Raw genomic sequence first — 20,208 nt, forward strand, 5'->3', positions numbered from 1 at the left:
TAGATAGATAGATAGATAGATAGATAGATAGATAGATAGATAGATAGGGATGTAGATATACCTATAGATACAGATACCCCCCAAGTTAGATACTATAGGATAGGCTCAAAGAAGGAAGAAGAATAGCAACCGAAACACACAGAAATTCAGAGGAGGCAAAATCTAAGAAAATGCAGTCAGTAGTAAAACCCATGGCCTCAAATGTCTATACAGAAATGCTCAAAGTTTAGACAAGAACAAAGAAGCACTAATGAAAGAAGATAAAACCCATGATTGTATTGTGACCAGACCATGGATCTGGTTGTATGTGCTTTATTTAAAAGAAATAGCATAAGTCAGGGGTGGGGAACCTACAGCCTTAAGGCCACATGTGGCAGGGTGGGGAACCTACAGCCTTAAGGCCACATGTGGCATTCTAGGTCCTTAAGGGTGACCTTTTGACTGAATCCAAATTTTACAAACAAATCCTTTCAATTTGTAAAATTTGTGAAATTGTAAAATTTGGATTTAGTCCAAAGGCCGCACATAAAGACCTAGAAGGCCACATGTGACCTTAAGGCTACAGGTTCCCCACCCCTGGCATAGGTAAAAGGGAGGCTGGGGAAGAATTGTATATTAACAATGTGAAGAAATCCAGCAGAAGAGGAAAGCATGATGAAGAACATTTAGGTGAAGGTCAGAGTAGTAGGAAAAGGAAGTGACTTTGTATCTTTCTTTCCAGGTCATCTGGACAGAAAGAAGAAATAAACTAATTATAAAAAATTGATCATAAGCCCAGTAAAGGGGGAGAGATTTGATCTATGGATCTCCTCTTCATTCCCCTCTCTTCTCCTCCTGCACCCATCAAAAGCAGGTCAGCTAATAACTTCATTAATTGCCTTAGTGATAAATTAATCCTTCAAAAGGTGGCAGAAACAATAAGAGGAAATGCTATTTGGGATCTGATTCTCACTAACAGGTAGATAGAGTAGAAAAATAGGAGAGTGGGGTATGGGACGAAGAAAAAAACTTTTTTGTTAATACAAATTATTTTTTTAAAGTGATGGGGGAAGATGAAGGAAATGACCATTTCTTCCTAGAGTTTGTTATAGATGAAGAGAGAAAATCTGGACAGCATAATGATGGACCCTAGATGTGGGAAAGGCAATGTCAAAGGGTTCAAATAAAATGTAGGTAAAGTCCCCTGGAGTAAAATGCTTCAGGGAAAATTAACCAGGAAGGTTAAGGGATACTTAAGAACAAAATTCTAAAGAGACAATTCCAGTGAGAAGAAAAATTGGGATTTGTTAGTAGAGACAAACATGGACACACAGAGAACTCAACAACCAATTTGGATTTTAATAGGAAATATACAGAAGAAAGGAGAAAAGACAAGTAATAGAGAATGAATATAAGAATTTGTCACACTTTGTAAAAATAATATGAAGAATGCTGCAGTTCATAATGATCTGAGGCTGGTGAGAAAAGCTATAAACAAACAATAATTTTTAAGCCATATGAGAAGGAAATAGAAGATTGAAGAAGGGCTAGGACCTTTGCTTGGAGTGGGTGAGACTATGATAAAAGAGAGAGGGAAAGCTGCTTAATTCATATTTTATTTATTTTCTCTGCAAAGGAGAATTATCTTTAAACTGGAAATGACAATAAAAATGATTAACAGGAAGTTGATAAGTAAGTAAGACAATGGGTAATAAAGTAATAAGTGATAGGTAAGTAAGGAAATAATAAGAGAATATCTACCTACCTTGACGAATTGAAATCACCTTGTCTAGAGGGCAGCTAAGTGATGTGACAGAGTGTTGGGCCTAGAGTAAGGAAGACTCCTTTTCCTGAGTTCAAATCTAGCCTCAGACATTTACTAGCTTTGTGACCATGGAAAAGTCCCTTAACCTTGTTTGCCTCAGTTTCCTCATCTGTAAAATCAGCTAGAGAAGGAAAACAAAACACTTCAGTATCTTTACCAAGAAAACCCCAAAATGGGGTCATGAAGAGTCAGAAACAACTTAACAACAACAATCTAGATGTTCTTCTTCTCAAGCTCTGAATGAACTGGAAGATGTGACTGTTAAGAGTGCTCTGTGATACTTGAAAGAACAGAGAAACAGTAGAAGTAATACAAACTGAGAAGAGAAAAGTTCCATAAAAAAAGTAAGAGAATAAGGGCTGTAAACCATAGCACTGTGAGCTTTACTTCAAATACTTGGAGGAATTCTAGAATGCATCATTAAAATATCTAGAACAGGAACACAGTGGATTACAGTTAGGATCCAAATGGATCTTGAGAATCTAATAAGATGAAATCCAATAGGGATAAATGCAAAGTAACACAGGTATAAGAAAATCAACTTCACAAGTATAAAATGTGAGAGGCATGCTTAAACAGTGGCTGTTCTGAAAAAAGATCTCCCAGATGCAAGCTCAATATGAAATATCAGTGTGATGGAATAGCCCTTGATGGGCTAAGCCTGACTTAATCTACTCCCTTGTAATTTAGGCCCAGTAATAGAAAGAAGTGAGTCGTTCATAGATCATTTAACAGTTAACAACAAAGGTTTGCTTAGCCATAACAAAGGAAGGACAATCAACAAGGATATTTGGTGAGGATGCCACATTGATCCAGGCAGGGGCACACAACTTCCTTTGTTAGTCATGCCGTGGTTCCATAGTCAGAAGCCTCAGGGAGGGACCTAGAGCTCCCAGTGGCCTTTCTTACTCAGGCAAACAGGAAGCCATATCAACAACCTGAGCCAGTCTCCTGAGCCAATTAACTCTCAAGATGAGTTTCAGTACCTCTTGAAAAACAGTAGCATAACCTGATTGGGGTAGGGCCTCAGAAAAAGTCAGCTATTCTCATATCACACAGCCAAAAAGAGCTAACACAATGTTGGGCTACATTAGGAATGTCCAAGCTTCAAGGAATAGGGTGATAATAGTTTCACTTTACTAGGTCTTATATAAAATTTCATTCTCTGTTCTGGGCATCATGGTATAGGAAGGACATTGATAAGTTTCAGATAATGTCCTTAGGAGGGCAATCAGGATGGTAAAGAGCTTCAAGTCCATGCCATATGAACACTAGTTGAAGGAACTGGGTATATTTAGCCTGGAGAAGAGAAGACAGGATGACTGTCTTTACATATCTGAAGGGACCACCTCACACCTATCAGAAATGGCAAATGCTCGAGAGCATGAGGAAAATACTAATATTTTAGTGTGGAGTAGTGAACTGGTCTAACGATTATGAAGAATAATTTGGAACTAAACCCAAAGGGCTATAAAACTGTGCATATCCTTTGATCCAACAATATCACTACCAGGTCTGTATCCCAAAGAGATCAAAGGAAAAGCAAAAGGACCTAAATATACAAAAAAATATTTATAGCAGCTCTTTTTGTGGTGGCAAAGAACTAGAAATTGAGGGGATGTGCATCAATAGGGGAATGTCTGAACAAGTTGTGGCATATGATTTTGATGGAGTATTACTGTGCTATAAGAAATGATGAAGGGGTGGTTCCAGAAAAAAGAATAGGGCTAAAAAATGAACAGATGCAAAGTGAAGTAAGAAAAACTGGAGGTGTCAAAATCTGCCATGAAGTGCCAGTGCCATGAATTACTCAGGTGCAGTCAGGAGTGATGCAGAATAAATGATGTTTATTGTAAAAGCAAGTGTAAATGCTCAGGGCCTGGGATGGTGTGGGGCAAGACTGATGGGAGCTGTCTACCAGGAGCTGTCCATGTTTACAGGAGTACAGGCTCACCTCAGTAAGGCTACTTGGATCATGGCTCCCCTTCGGCAAAGTCAGTGGAGCTCCTCTATCCCACTAGTAAGTAAGCCTTTGTGACCAAGTTGAGTGGTCTGTTCTGGTTAAGGCTGACTGACCAGTGGGAGCTTTTCATACAGTTTTTAGAAGGGTGTAGGTATATGCAAGAGGAGAGATTGAAGCTTGATCTGGGGTACATACACAGTGTGAGCTCAGATGGTGCCCTGGGGCCCCTTAAGTTTGTCTATATGAAATTTATGCCTAGAGGGGTTAACCAGTGGGTGTGAATATGAAACATATGCTTCTTTATATTAAGAAAGGAATTATTTTGCCAAGGTAGTAGGGCACATACCTTGCAGTTACATTCACACATAACATGGGGGCTTTAGGAATTTAATTAACAACTCTTTTTGTAAGAGGGGGATCATTACAGAGATCATTGTGCATAGTAACAGCAATGTTGTAATGATGATCAACTGTTCAAGACTTGACTACTCTAATCAATACAATGATCCAAGACATTTCCAAAGGACTAATGATGAAAAAATATTATCCAACTCCAGAGAGAGAACTGATGAACTCTGAGTGTAAACTGAAGTATAATTTTCTCACTTTTAAATTTCTTTTGCTTTTTTTGGAATAGGCAAATGTGGAACTATGTTTTGCATGATTTCACATGTATAATTGATATATCATATTGCTCACCTTCTCAATGGGTGAGGGAGAGAATTTGGAACTCAAATTTAAAAAGAAAGGAATGTTTTAAATAAATAAATAATAAATTGAAATGTTAATTTAAAAAAATATTCAAAGGGCTGTCAAATGGAATTCAAGGGATTGAATTTGTTCTATTTGGTCCTAGAGGGCAGAATCAAAAGCCAGAGGTGGAAGTTGCACAAAGGCCAATATAAGCTTGATATCAGGGAAAACTTCTCAACATTTAGAGCTATCCAAAAGCAGGATTAGATGCCAAGAGAGGTGAGGGGAGGGTTCCCTCTCCTTGGAGTTCTTCAAGCACAGTTTAAATGACAACTTGTCAAGTATGTTATAGTGGGATTCCTTTATGTAAGGGTTGAGCTAGATAGCATCTGAGGTCCCTTTCACCTCTCAAATTCTGTGATTCTTTTGCGTCAGAAAATTTGAGCTTGAATCCTGCCCCAGGCACTTATTAGCCATGTGATTCTGACCAAGTCAATCTCTCTGCTCCTGATTTCCCTCGTTTACTAAATGTGTAAATTCAAGGACTTCCATGGTCCCTTTCAGCTCTAAATCTATGATTCTATTAATATAGCCATATTCTGTCATTTTACTGCAAATCCAAGTATACTGTTGCCAGTGTGTTCAAAGGCATTCAGAAGACGTTCCATCTTTTCAAATCCGTGAGGACCAAGCAAAAGTTTTTGGCTACGTGTTCTGAATGGCCTCTGCTACTTTAAAAAAGGGATCTAACTGAATAGGTTGTGATTATATTGTTACTATATAAATATGAGAGATGGCTGCAAATGAAGACATCGAATGGTAAGACCAATAATGCTATTATGCTTTTTTGAGCAATAATATTCCTCTCCCAAATCTGACCATTAAATTCCCCCAGAATTCTGAAAGGTAGTTCATTCATTAAGTCAACCATGATCCCTTTCAAGCTTCCAAAGCAATTTCATTCTGAAAAATTAGCTTATCCCATGACCAGTATTGCCAAATTTGAGACACAAATTAATAAAGGCAAATCATCACACACAATGTCACGATTCAGTTGAATAATATACAGTTCTATAAAAATCCTTTTAAAAAGTAGAATCAAGGTTCTTAGGTTCACAGAGTCTTCTCAAAGGGGCTTGGATATAATTTCTTCCTAATTTTCTTGACTGATTGAAAACTAAAATAGTACATTGCTGGGGTATGATCTTGTAAGGAAGAGCACAGAATGAATGAAATGAGGAATCAGTATAAAGCAGCTAGAAATGGACAAGACTGTGAATATGAAATTCTATTTGGTTTGCCACAAGCTGAAGAGTTTGATTTTCCTGACGAAAATCCCTGTCCAAAAGAGTTTGACAGGGTCATAATGAATTTGGGTAGAAGGCAAACTTCTCTACTTGAGGTTCCCAAAAGGTATTTGTTAATAAACTGCACTCATTTTCACTTGCCTGTTACAGGTTAGTTGTTATCCTATTACTACAAGGCTGGTTAATATTCCTCTTTTGTCTTGTTAGGGAGGTAAAAAGAGTAATTTTACTTGAGAAAGATATGCAAAAGTATTTTCACAAATAAAGTGCAATTATTAAAGATAATCTAACAAATATGACTTGACATTTTTAATTCCTCCATGGGGGGGTGTGTAATAATGCTACTGGAATATTGGATTGCAGGGTTTTTTGTTTTTACCTCTTAAAATGATAAATTGACTGAACAATTATATATTACCTACACACATAATACTACTTAGGGTATCCTACTTCATCTCAACCTAAATATAACAACAATGCAGTCTTGGTAAATGTGTTCTATTTCTATTCTATTCTATTCTAATTCTAATTCTATTTCTCTCCTATTCTATTTCTAAAAATGTCACTTGCTTAAAGGATATCAAGCCATACATACCAGGTTCATTTCATAAGTGGATAGATACTTAGGATACTTAGTTCTCTGTAGTAAAATCAAACTCCATCTTGCACTGTCCACCTGACTAAATGGATGAAAAAAGCTGCCTTATAGCTGTTAACCTAAGAGCTAACTTAAAAATAATTAAAAGTTTGGTGAGACAGTATTTGACACATAGAAGGGGCTTAATAAATGTCTTTCAACTAATCAATGCAAAGTATCTACATATATTATCAGCATGTCTGTCCTATGAGACAACATAGCTAAGATTGCCAAATCTTGCCAAAAAGAGAGATCTTACAATACCTCTATGATTTTTAATTGAATAAGTAAAATCCTTATGATCTTGGAAGAGGTTTAAAACCAATGGAAATATAAAGGAAACTTTAAAGTTTAAATTTTAAAAAGCAAAATTTGAAAAAATAAATTCTGTTTGTGAACTGAAATGACAGTATACTCTTCCAAATGATTTTGCCCCATCAGTTTATCCTACCTGAGTTAATTCCTTGTGGGAAAGTAATTACTACATGAGTAGTATGTGAAGGTGTCCTTAGGGATTATTTTTTTTCTCTTGAGCATAATTCCTTTCAGAATTATGTTCTCTATTGGGAATCCATTACATGATCTAGGTTTCTCTCCAAAGAGATCATTAATCATATGAAAAAAGCATAAATGCAATTGAAAAAGCAATATGCCTCTAAGTTTCTGTATATTTGAATTCAAAAGTTTAACAGAGTTAATGCTTGGACCTCTCCTCCCCACAAAACAATATCTTTGGTAAACAGATTTTTCTTTGAAATATTTCAAAGCCCTTGGTTCATTGAGTAGTTTTATATTAGCTATGGCATGACCTTTCTTTGCAGAGCTCTGACTATGTCATTGGGACCACTACCAAAGATCTATGTGTTGGGTGAAACAATAACATTATCTTCCCGATATTTTCAATAGCATCTAAGGCAGATACAAATTTTGCAGCAGAAAGAATAAGGGAATGAAAGTCACAAGGACCAGAATCTAAGTTCCAGCTGTGTTACAAATTAACTGTATGACTTTGGGCAGGTCACTTTATCTCTATGGGCTTCTGGGTCTTATATGTGAAGAAAGGAAGGTAGACCAAATGGTTTTTATAGGCTCTTCCAACACTAAAATTTGATGATTTTTCTATGACATCGTGGTCATAGTGTTTTATAGTCAGGCTCCAATATAAAGTGCTAAACACCAGCAGTATATTTAATGTGCTGAAAGTTTGTAAAGGTAGTCCCTAACACAAAGAGTCTACCTTAAGCTACACTGAGAGAATACTAAGTCAAAAATACACTACAATGAGAAAATGAAAATGTATAAGCTCTGCTGATGAGGGACATCTTATCATAAGCTTTCACTCAGTAACAAAAAGCTCAAAACTTCTTTTGCTACTGCCTCAGAGTCGAACAGGGCAGCAGAGCTCCAAAAATCTAACAAAAATCTAACTACCTCCAAAAATCTAACAAAAGTAAGCACAATGGGGTCAAAACCTTAAGGGCAACCTTAGCTCCAGATTCCCTGGAACTATCACAAAAATAGGGTAGGACTGTTGCATCTCTGATAACTATTTGGACATAGCTGCCAAGGTATGTCACTTGGGGCTCTGAACTAATTAAGATAACTTCTTTTTTTCTCTGACTTCAAAGAAATTTTTGTTAACATATCCATTTTTTACTTTTCCTAACTCCATGAAACATCAAATACACGCACACGCGCACATGCACACACACACTCAGAGAGAGAGAGAGAGAGAGAGAGAGAGAGATCAGCAACAACAGATTTGAATCAAAAGGATCCTTAGAGAGAGGTAACTTGAAATAATAGAAATAGCACCGGCATTAAGGTCAGAGAAGCCAGATTCAAATCCTTTTTCTATCACTGTCCAAGGACACCCAGGTAATTTTCCTGATCTTCTGCTTCTTGGAGGTCATGAAGGAGCTGAAAACCCCACTCACTTTTCATAGCTGACCTTGTGTGACCTTGGCAAGTCACTTAACCCTTTTGGGCCTTGTGTCCTCATCAGTAAAATTGAGGAGTTTTGACATCAAGATCTTACCCTGTGAACCTGTGATTATGGACAGATGAGGTGACCATGACAAAGTCAAGCCTCCTGCTCCAAATTCAGGGTTCTGTCCACTAACCCATACTCCTCTAATAGAGGTAAGAACAAGATTAAGTGACTAGGAGGACTCTTATAGAGCATGCTAAGAAATTGAAGGAGGAAAAAGGTTCACTTTGAGCTTCAGGTGGAGTCTGGATCTCTTACGGAGTACAAGGCACCTGAAATAAGCACTGAAAAGGAAAAATAAAAGAGGCAAACTGTGTAGAATGACCAGTCCTGATGGCTTCTTCAAATGTCAACAATTATAGTCAGTCACTGATTAGATAAAAATGTAAGTACTTGTTAAAAATGTTTAATGACTAGTATTAAAATTTATTTAAAAAACTAATATGCCCAATTGGAAATTAGATTCAAAATGAGATTCTGACCACAGTTTCTAAATATTTAAACTTCTGGGTTGGGGATTACATTCACTTTTATTTTATTTAGGGGGAATATAAATTAATTCTTCAATTTATTGATACTTTTTTTTCCTAATTTACTGATACAAAAATATATTTTGACATAGATACTTCCAAATTCTTTTACAAAGTATACTTTCCCCAAAATGGTTAGTTTATTGATAACTATATTTATTGCACATGGTGGTAATGACCTAAACATTTGTAATTATACTAAAACCTGGGCAACAGGCCAAGTTTATACAGTGCATATAATAGGCTGATAAGAAATATTATTTAGGCCAGGGGTGGGGAACCTATGGCCTTAGGGCCACATGTGGCTCTCTAGGTCCTCAAGTACAGCCCTTTGCATCTAAATTTCGCAGAACAAATCCCCTTAATAAAAGGATTTGTTCTATAAAACTTGGACTCAGTCAAAAGGCCACACTCAATGATCTAAAAGGCCACATGAGACTTCAAGGCTGCAGGTTCCCCACCCCTGATCAAGGTCAAAGGTCTAATGATCTATTTTAAATATGATATATAACCAAGCATAGCAAAAGTCTCTTGGCATTTCTAGTGAACTTTTCAATCATCTCTCCTCCTCTCATATAAAACCCTTTCTTCAAATTAAAGAGAAAAAACTCAAAACACTGTATTGGGATCTCTTTTCAGTTCTCTTACCACATTCTTCCTTATGTGTTATCCCCCTTATTACACCTCAATAAGCACCTTGAGAGTAGAGTTGACATTTTTCATCTTTGCGTCTTTTGCACAATGCTTTGAAGCATGTATTTACTTAAATTACTTAATTTAATGCTAAAGTTTCAATAGACTCAAACAAATGGTCATACTATTAGGCCTGAATGTAAAAGAATCCCTTTCTTTAAAAAAAAATAGGTTTTTATTATTCACAAGTGTAAATGTTAGATAAAGATTCCACTAAGTGGACATTCAAAATATATATATATCTTCTCCTGGGCACAGTATTTCAAAGCTGAAGAGAGTTTAGCAATTATCTAGTCCAACTCATATTCAAAAGGAAAACTTATTATAGCAAGTTTATCCACCAAGACTAGCTATATAACCAAAGAGCTCTAACTGCCATATCCAATGGCCTTTTCTCAATACTTATTCTCTCTAACCTTTCTGCAATATATGAAGTTGTTGAGTTCTCTTTCCTTCTTGATATATTCCACTTTCATAACTTCTTTGACACTACTATCTCCTGGGTTTTGATCCTATCTGTGAACACTCTTCAGCACCCTTTGCTGGTTCTTCTTTCTTCTTTTCCCCCAAATATTCTGTCCTTTGACTTTCTGTCTTCTATCACTAACTTCTAATATCCACATCACTTAAATATATAACAAATATAATAGATAAAATTAAATGAATGCTAGCTATTATTGTTATCACTTTGAATGGGGAAAGGAAGAAGAAGGGAAGAGGTATCTATATAGTATCCACCATGAATCAGCCTTTGTGCTAAATACTTTACAAATATTACCTCATTTGTTTCTCCCAATTACCTGGCAAAGTAGGTGCTATTATTATTCTGCAGTTCAGGAAGGTAAGGCAGATAGAGGTTAAGAGACTGGGCCAGGGTCACACAGTTAGAAGTGTCTGAGGCTGGATTTGAATTCAGGTCTTCCTAATTCCAGGCCCAGTGTTCTCTCTAGGTGCCATTAACTGCTCAACCTAGCTCAGGTGATTTCTAAATCTGCATACCCAACTATAACCTCTCCTCAATTGCAGTTCTGAAAAATAACTCCACTTAGATGTTCACTGAACCCTAAAATTCAAAATACTCAAAATGAAAAGCATAATTCCCTCTTGACATACACACCCATTTATTTACCAAAATAAATTATTTTGATAGTATTATCATCTTCCCTGTTATGCAAAATTATAGTCTCAGTCATCTTTGGCTTTTCTTTATCCTTCATCCATAACCCCCATTCAGTTACACAATCCTATTGATTCTACTTCCAAAATATTTTTCACATTTGTCTCTTCTCCACTCACACACCACCACCCTAAAATACAGGTTTTCATTCTGTCTTACCTAGACTGCTGTATTAGATTCTTAACTGTTCTCCTTCCTCTTCTCTCCCCTCTCTCATTTATTTTTTTCACACTGCTGCCAAAATAACTTTCCTAATGCACAGTTCTGGCCATTTTACCCTCTGTTCAAAGAATAATTTTCCACAGTATAAAATTTAAAAATCCTTAGCCTGTCACTCAAGGCCCTTCACAATTTGTTTTCAATCTATTTTTCTAATCTTATTTCACACTATTCCCCTTCAAGCATTCTTGATGCCAGCCTAATCAGACTAATCAGCCTAATCAGTTGTAGCTGCTCCCCCAGTATTACTGTATCCTCTTCCCTGCAATGCGATCATACAAGCCGCCACTTATGCATAGGATAGGTTCCTCCCACAACCTCCACATCTTTATTTCTCTTCTAGTCCCAGATCAGGTACCATCTCTTTCATGAAGCATTTCCTAATCTCCTCATTCTTCTCTCCAGTCAGCTGAAATCAATCTGTCCTTCCACAAAATCCTCAAAACACTGTATTGGGATCTCTTTTCAATTCTCTTACCACATTCTTCCTTATGTGTTATCCCCCTTATTACACCTCAATAAGCACCTTGAGAGTAGAGTTGACATTTTTCATCTTTGCGTCTTTTGCACAATGCTTTGAAGCATGTATTTACTTAAATAAGTTCAAATTCCTCAAATGCAAAAGTCCTACAAAAGTTAGTTCTGCCCTATTTCTTAAGGCTAGACAAACAAAATGATGTTAATAGAAAATAAAAGCTTGGGGCAGCTAGGTGGTGCAGTGGATGGAGCATTGCCCTGGAGTCAGGAGGACCTGAGTTCAAATCCAGACTCAGACACTTACCAGACCTTGAGCAAGTCACTTAACCCCATTGCCTAGTCAAAAAAAAAAAAGAAAAGAAAAGCTTAATTGTTTCTCCTCAAAAAGAAAAAAAAAGATGCTGTGATTATAGCTAAATTGTTTTCTTAATGAAAAATAATTTTCCACTGGTGTTCTAATCACTTCTTTTCCTTTTTTTCTCAATCTATAAAGATTGTCAATTTGTTTTATATTAGTAGAAAAGACTCCTGTACAACACTCTTCAACATGTGTCCTAACTTCCTCTTAATTAGTTTTCTCATTCAGAGGAAAGAGCATCTTATAGGAAGTTTACAAAGAATGCTACATTTAGCAAGACATATAGGAAAATGAAAGCCAGTGATCCAAATAGGTCAGGATGAAGAAAATAAAATGTTAATCCAAGAATATATTTACTTCCTGAATCTGGAGATAAGAAATGAGGAAGAGACATGGGTAACCACATTGCTGAGAGAACTGAAAATTTACATCAGTCCTTGATTCCCTTCAACATCAAACAAACTTCCGTAAGTTTATACACAATCCAACCTCTCAAAGACAAACAAGTTCCAAAGCTCTCTGTTTTTTTGGCGGTTACCCATATGATTCAATTTAATTCATTAATCGTCCTCTGACATGAAATAGTAAAAAAAAACTTTTTAAAAAAAGATCTCTGTCATAAACAAGTAGTTAGTAGAAGTTACTATTTTTTAAGTTACAATAAACTTTTTTTGCCTTCTATTTGATATTAAAAGTGTTAGAAGTTAATTTTTAAAATGAAAGGCAATCATAAAACCTATGTAAAAAAGTCCTTTTAACCTGATGGAGTCACATTAAGAAAATTATAATGCACATTTTCACAAACCAAGAAGTTTATCACTTCTTAATAAAAATGTAAAATTTTTTACAAATATATTGTGAAGGGTTTTTTCGCCATTTGGTGGGAGTTTTTAAATCTGTATTTCTTTAGCTTGAATTAAAATTTCCAGTCTTCATAATTAATATTTCATGTACACCAAAAGTTCATATAACCAGATCTCACATATTGAGTCTACTTTGGTGAAGATAAAATTCAAATTTGTTTACTTATGGTAAAGGAGAGTGAAATCTTTGGCCAAAAGGAGGTTTTTTTTCGTTTTTTTTTTATAGACTCAATTAACTCTTTTAAAACTAAGTGAATAATATATGAAGAAATCGCTGGCCTGAAGAAGAAAATAAAAGCGTCTATCTTCAGATATTAAAGAGCTACTTGTAGTTTCTCAGAGAGTAAAACTGTGCTAAGATCAGACCCCAAGAAGAAGTCTAATAAAGGATGGTAAGTTGTAAGGAGGTACCTTACAACATCAAAGTTTTCTTTTTCATATTACTTAACCATGACCAAAGTTTGAAGACACTCATCCTTAATTCCCCAAGGTTGGAACACTTCACAATAATATATTATAGAGTCAGACCGGTTAGAACTTTGGATTATTTAGTTCCACCTTCTTGTTTTACCAATTAGAAAACAACACACTGAGACATCCAATGCTTTATTCAACAGATTTACCAAACAATTACAATTTCATGCTTTTTTTTTTTCACTATGCTCTGCCTCCCCTATTACTTCTCACTAAATTTCAAAAGATAAGCTTGCCTCACCTTTCTTCCTCCACCATGGTCCTTCTGGGACAGAATAGGAAAGGTCCTTAAATTCAATATTCACTGCTGCCCTCCTAGGCAAGGAGGAGAAGCGCTGTGCTTCAGTCAGATTGTTGTCCACCTTTTTCATGTGTCCATTTAGCAGATCAGTCTCTGTACTGTCCATACTACTTGAAACCACTTCATCCACTGAGACACACACTGACTTTGGCTCTGTCACACTTGAAGAATAACTGCTGGCATTCTACGGGGAAAAAAGAAAGAGGCAATATGATCTTGTAAATTACATAGATGGAAGCAAAGTCTTTGTCATTAGCAACTACCAAGATCAAGAAAATCCCAATGGAACTGGTATCCTATTATAAACAATAGTGTATATACTTTTATTTTTCAAAGGGCCTTAAGGTGATTTTTTCTATAATTTTTAGATTAATTTTTTTAAAGTTGAAATGTGAAATGGTAACTTGCCAAAAATTTTACAGGGCATGATAAAATCAAGTCATAATTATGATAAACCATTTTCTTTGAAGTATAAAACAATGACCAATCATCCTGAAAAATAATCATTGACTAAATGAAATGATAGCTAAGGCAAATAAAGCAAACATAATTATTACCTAAAGAATATTTCAATTAGTTCTTTTCTTATCTTTCACACAATCTCTCATTCACTTTCTTAATAGTAATCATATTAACTTTGGATTTCTCCATTTTCCCATTTTATCTTCACAACACTCCTTTCTCTCTACAGGTGAGGAAACTAAGGCACAGAGAGATTGTACAATCAATTTACTTGTGGATCCATGGACTAAATTACTTTTTAACCACCATCTGGTGCTTCCAATTCCTATGTTTTTTAATCTAGTTTTGGTTTTCAAAACTTCTTTTGATAGTTTAATTATAATTTAGGTGTCAAGGACCTAAAGTATTTTTGTGACGAAGAGCAAAAATAATGTTGTAATAGATTAACAGTCCTAAGGGAATAAATAATATTCTAGGAACTATAAAAAAAAAACAGGAAATCAAAAGTGTACACATAATTTATCAAGCAAGGTACTCTTCTTAAAAAAGTTTAAAATAAACATAGCAGCTTCAAATGAGCATGTATACTTTTTTCCATACTGCTAAAAAAATTGTTCCTATACTAGGTTAATTGCTTACATAACTCACAAAGAGAAATTCAGTTAACTATCATATTGCTACAACCTAGAGCTAGGCAAAACTATGTTGATGTTTGATCAAAATAGGATTCAAATCCCACTGAATTCATCACAGATTGTTCAAAAGTTTATTCAAAGGAGCAGTTTTTTTTTTATTATTGTTGACAGTCAAAAACCCAAAAGGAATAGAGAGAAAAAGTTTTCTAAAAGTGACCACAAGTTCTATTTACCAATTTTAATTGATCAAATAAATGTGGTGGTGGTGGGGGAGAATAGAATGGCTTGAGGTCATGCAACCTCAAATAGCTTAATTTGAATAATTAGCCTCTAGCAGTTTTTAAAGCTAAAAATCATTTTTCTATTATGGAGTTTAATGATCCATTAACATATTTTGCTAAAATTGGAAATCACAAACTTTTGGTTAACATTTGCTCTGAAATGGGGTTTAAGCTTTGATTATAAAATTTTCTAATTTTTAAAGCAAAAAGAGGTAGAAAACAAGTATGGATAAAATGGCATTCAGCAGGGCTACAAAAGAAATATGAAAGTGAGATGAAAAAAATGTCAAAACTAAGCCTATTTTGTTGCAGACACTTTGGGCACATTTTGGAACCATCTAAAATCAGACTTACCTACGATGTGCAAGGCACTGTGCTAAGAACTGGAGATACAAAAAGAGACCAAAAATAATTCCTGCCCCCAAGAAACTTACAATCTAAAGAAGGAGATGCAAGATAGAGACACACACACACACACACACACACATACACACGTGTATATATGTATAATGATGACTAGGAAATAATTAAGAGGGAAAGCACTTGAATTGAAAGAGGAGTTAGGGAAGTTTTTCTGTAGAATGTAGAATTTTAGTTGGGACATAAAGGAAGCCAAGGAGGTCATAGCAGTGGAGGGAGAGCATCTCAGGCGTGTAGAAGAATCAGAGAAAATGTCCAGAGCAGCATGATAGAGTTTCTTGTTTAAAGAATAGTTAGGAGACCAGTGTCACTGGATCAAAGAGTAGATGATGGAAAGTAACCTGTGAAAGACTGGAAAGGTAGGAGAGCACTGGGTTATGCAGGGCTTTGAATGCAAAGGAACATTTTGTATTTGCTCCTGGAGACAATAGAAAGCCACTGGAGATTATGAAGTAGGAGGGTGACATGACCAGACCCGCATTTTAAGAAAATCACAGCAAATAAAGTAAATGAGATAATAGCTTCAGGAGAACTGCAAGCTATAAATTTGACCCACAAAATTCAAAATTATTGGAGCAACTAGGTGGCACAGTGGATAGAGCACCAACTGTGGAGTCAGGAGGACTTGAGTTCAAATTTGACCTCAGACACTTGACATTTACTAGTTGTGTGACCCTGGGCAAGTCACTTAACCCCGATTGCCTACAAAAAAAAAACCCTCAAAATTATGTCTACATGATAATAAAAAAATAGGATACAATAATAGGTAGGAATAGTAGTTCCATTCGAAATAACAAAATACATAAAGGGTCAAGGAGTCTATCTAGGAAAGTATAATACCTATATAGTAGGTACCACGTGAAAACACTCATTAAAGAAGTGTGGAACATAAATAGTTAGAAGTATATTCATTGTTCATGGCTGGGCTGTACCGATATAATAAAAATGATGATACTCCTAAAGTTAATTCATAGATTTTAGAGCTATAAGAAACTACCAAAGGGATCCTTTACAGACTTAGACAAAATAATAACAATATTCAAACGAGCTCCCTGTGCAGGAAGGCAAACATTCTTCCTTGATTGATTTGATGTGTCTTCCATAGCTGCTGTCCCAAGCTTTTTCTTCTCTTTCCAAGCCTCTCAGAGTGTTCCCTACCACACCATTTCAGTTGAGAACCTTGCTACACACACACACACACACACACACACACACACACACACAAAATTTTAAATGAGGCTATTCATCAAGAGCTCCCCCTTCTCATCTCATATCATTCAAATATTTTCCCCCTCTCCTTCACTTCAGTTTCACTTCAGGTCAACTACTCTAGATTCCTTTTTTATCCTATCTTCTTGAATCTTCTCCAGTGAATTATCCCCTCTATCATTGCCATTTTCTTATTGTCAGTCTTTCCTTTTCTATTGAATCCTTTCCTGATGCCTACAAAACTTCAATGTTTCCTCCAACAATGTGTGTGTGTATTTGATCCTTCCATCTCTGCTAGTTATTATCCTATCCTATCCTCCTCTTCCTAGCTAAAATTTTTGAGAAAGCCATTTACATTGTGCCACTATTTCCTCTGCTCTCATTCTTTTCTTAACCCTCCATGCAATCTATCCTCTGACTTCATCATTCAACTGCAACTGCCATCCACCATATTACCAATGACCTTTAAATTACCAAATCAAATAGCCTTTTCTCAATCCTCAGCCTTTGAAACTGTTAAGCACCTTTTCCTCCTGAATATTCTCTCTTCTCTATGTAGCACTACTCAATCCTGCCTCTCTTCCTATCCCTCCAGTACCTCCTCAGTCTCCTTTAATTTTTCTTCATCAATGCCATGCCCACTGTGGGTATCCCCTAGGACTCTGACCTAGACCTTCTTCTCTTTTTGTTCTATATGTTTGCCTCAGTTCCTCATTTGTATAACAAGCTGGAGAAAGAAATGGCAAACCACTCCCGTATCTTTACCAAGAAAATCCCTAATTGGGTCACAAAGAGTTAGATATGACTGAAAAGATGCAATAACAACAAAAATCTCACTTCGTAATCTCATCATAGGTTCAATTATCATCTTTTATTCAGACCTAGCCTCTCACCTGAGCTACCATCCCACATTGTCAATTGCTTATTGGAAATTTTGAACTGAATGTCCTATATGTTCTGTAAGCATCTCAAACTCAACATGTCTAAAATAGAATTCATGTTTTCCCCCAGGCTCTCCTACCCTTTCCCTCTTCCTAACTTTCCTGTTATTGTCAAGGGCACCATCAATCTCTAGGCAGCCAGATCATAATCTTATATAAATATGTGAATGCAAATATACACACCCACACCTTTTTTTCAAATTATATAGCCACTATCCTAGTTCAACTGGTTCAGGCCCTCATCACACCTTGCCTGGACTGTTGCCATAGCCTTCTAATTGGTCTCCTTTTTCTAGTGTATAGGTTAAATCAAGTCATCCTCCTGCTCAATGAGCTTTGGTGACTCCTTCTTCCCTCCAGGATCAAATATAATCTCCTCTGTTTGTCATTTAAAGCTTTTCATAGCCTGGACCCTTCTAACTTTTCTAGTCTTTTTACAATTTCCCTAGAAAGTTCCTTGAAATTGGTGTTCCTTGAACATGACACGACATAATAAAATCAAAATAGGTATGAGATCTGAATTTTAAAGACTATAGCATAAAAACGAGAAGAGTAGCACATCATACACTTTTCACAACAGCTAGGCAGCAATTTCTTAACCAAATAAAGAAAGAGATGATTACTAAAGATAAAGTAGATAATTTTGATTACATAATACTGAAAAAAATTTTTTGCATCAAGAATATTAATGCCTCTAGGATAAAAAGAAGAACAGTTTATTGTTGGAAAAATCTTAATATCAAGTATCTCTGAAAAGGGCCTAGAATCCAAGATACACACGTACGTGTATATGTATACATATATATGCATTCTCACATTTATATCTATCCAAAAACAATTCTCTATTAGAGATGTGTATGAATAAATAGTTCTTGAAAGAACTGTAAACTATTTAAAAAAACTGCATGATAAGATGCTCCAAAACACTAACAATAAAGAAATGAAAATCAAAATAACCCTGAGGCTTTATCTTGTACTCAGCCAATTAGAAAAGTTAGTCAAAACAAGAACAGTTAATGTTAAAAGACAGGTACATTAACATATTGCTGGCAGAGGTATCAATTGATACAACCATTCTGGAAAGCAAACTGAAATATTCAAATGAAGTGACTAATAAAATGTCCATGCTCATTTGCCCAGACACTCTGCTGGAGGTCAATGACAAAAAGAAAGGCTCCGCATACCTCAAAAATTTTTATAGCAGTCCCTTTTTTGTGTGGAAGAAAAAAACTAGAAAAAAATTAATGTCCATTTTTTGAACAATGGTTAAAATATGGCATATAAATGAAATGGATATAATCCAAAAATGTAACATAAAATCCATTACCATTTTGGAAATTGCATGTTGTAAAAAACGATGGGTGTAAAAAATATAGAGAAGTACAGAACAGTTTATAAGATGAAGAAATAAGCAGATGTAGGAATGTAATATACCCAATAACAAGGCAAATGTTAAAACAACAACAACAACAAAACTATTAAAAACTGAATGTTGTGGAATTCTAATAAAAAAATTTGTCTCCAAAGAAGAGATATGAGAAAGCTTTCCTACACCTTTGCTAAAGTAAAGATCCATGATTATGGAATATGTGTATGTATATGTATATATGTAATATATACATACATATGTAATATCATATAACATCAGACTTTTTCAATGTGTTGACTGGTTTTGTTAAACTTTTTTTCTTCTGCTATGTATGTATCCGTGTATATGTGTTCATACACATATCTATGACTAATAATAACTTCCTATTCAATATTTTTTCATAACTAAATACCAACTTTGGGGGCTATTAAAAAAACCCCAAAACCTCTTAATTTAAATGTTTTGAAAGTTAATTATGCACAAACAAGAAATAAGTTACTTGATGCTTCTATTAAATATATGATTTAGGAATCCACAATGTGAAAAAATACAGAGACAAGGAATCTTAAAGGAGTGTTTATCCAAGTATTCTACTAGATAAAACTAAATTTCATGTGGCTTGGTTAGAAAGTTTAACTTTGAGGGCATTTGGATTTTTCATAACAAACTAAAACAATAAATGCGTGGTCAGTCAATCATTTATTAAGCACCTACTATGAGCCAGGAAGGAGGCTAAATGCTAGGGATACATATAGGAAAAACTAAAGGTAGTCTCAACCTTCAAGGTGTTTATAAGAATGAGGAAAGACAACACACAAAAGGAAGCTGAAAAGAGGGAGGAGGGAGAGGAAAGAGAAGGGTACTCAGAGTGGGGTCCAAAGCAGCACAGCTTGGTGGGACAGGAAGAGATGGATGACCTAGATGCCCTCCTTAAATAGAGGTTTTGAATGGAGTTCACTCCATCCTCCACTCAGAGGAGTCCCAGGAATAGAGAGTACTGATAAGGTGTGAGTACCAAAACTAAAGTGATTTTGCAAGAGGATGAGGTTCCTGGGAGCATGGTGAAGAATTACAAAAGGAAACAGCTGGTAGAAAATTAAAAGATGCACCTGGACATATCTCTTGAATGCTTTTGATTTCCTTAACAGTTTCTAACCAAAAATCTCTGAATTCCTTTTCATCAGCCTTACACCAAATCTATTCTATATTGAGCTAGCAACCTTAGGCGTTACTTCACAGTAAACCTGTTTGGAATCACAGGAGGTAATAGTGCAAAACAGAGCATGCTCAGAAAATAAGCCTTTTTTTAATCCCCATGAGCACAGAGCAAGAGGTAACTGTAGGTCAAATCCTGCAGAGTACAGCTGACTTCAAATTGAGGATGTTATAGATGGGGATAAAAAAA

The 20,208-nt window shown here is 35.6% G+C and overlaps 1 protein-coding gene across 2 annotated transcripts in view; it reads right to left on the minus strand.

Annotated features, from left to right (window-relative positions):
- ABCG1 (ATP binding cassette subfamily G member 1) overlaps positions 1 to 20,208 on the minus strand; it is a 106,219-nt gene that overhangs the window by 84,540 nt on the left and 1,471 nt on the right. For both annotated transcript variants that reach the window (XR_003567454.1, XM_027843587.1), the window contains exon 2: positions 13,427 to 13,670. Coding sequence is in view for 1 of the 2 variants with exons in the window: in XM_027843587.1 (XP_027699388.1) it covers positions 13,427 to 13,670 (244 nt within the window). In the remaining variant the exon portion in view is untranslated. The remainder of the gene's footprint in view (positions 1 to 13,426; positions 13,671 to 20,208) is intronic.

The sequence above is a fragment of the Vombatus ursinus genome, unplaced genomic scaffold (assembly GCF_900497805.2).
Source record: "Vombatus ursinus unplaced genomic scaffold, bare-nosed wombat genome assembly UNPS02014924.1, whole genome shotgun sequence".
Classification (NCBI taxonomy): Eukaryota; Metazoa; Chordata; class Mammalia; order Diprotodontia; family Vombatidae; genus Vombatus; species Vombatus ursinus.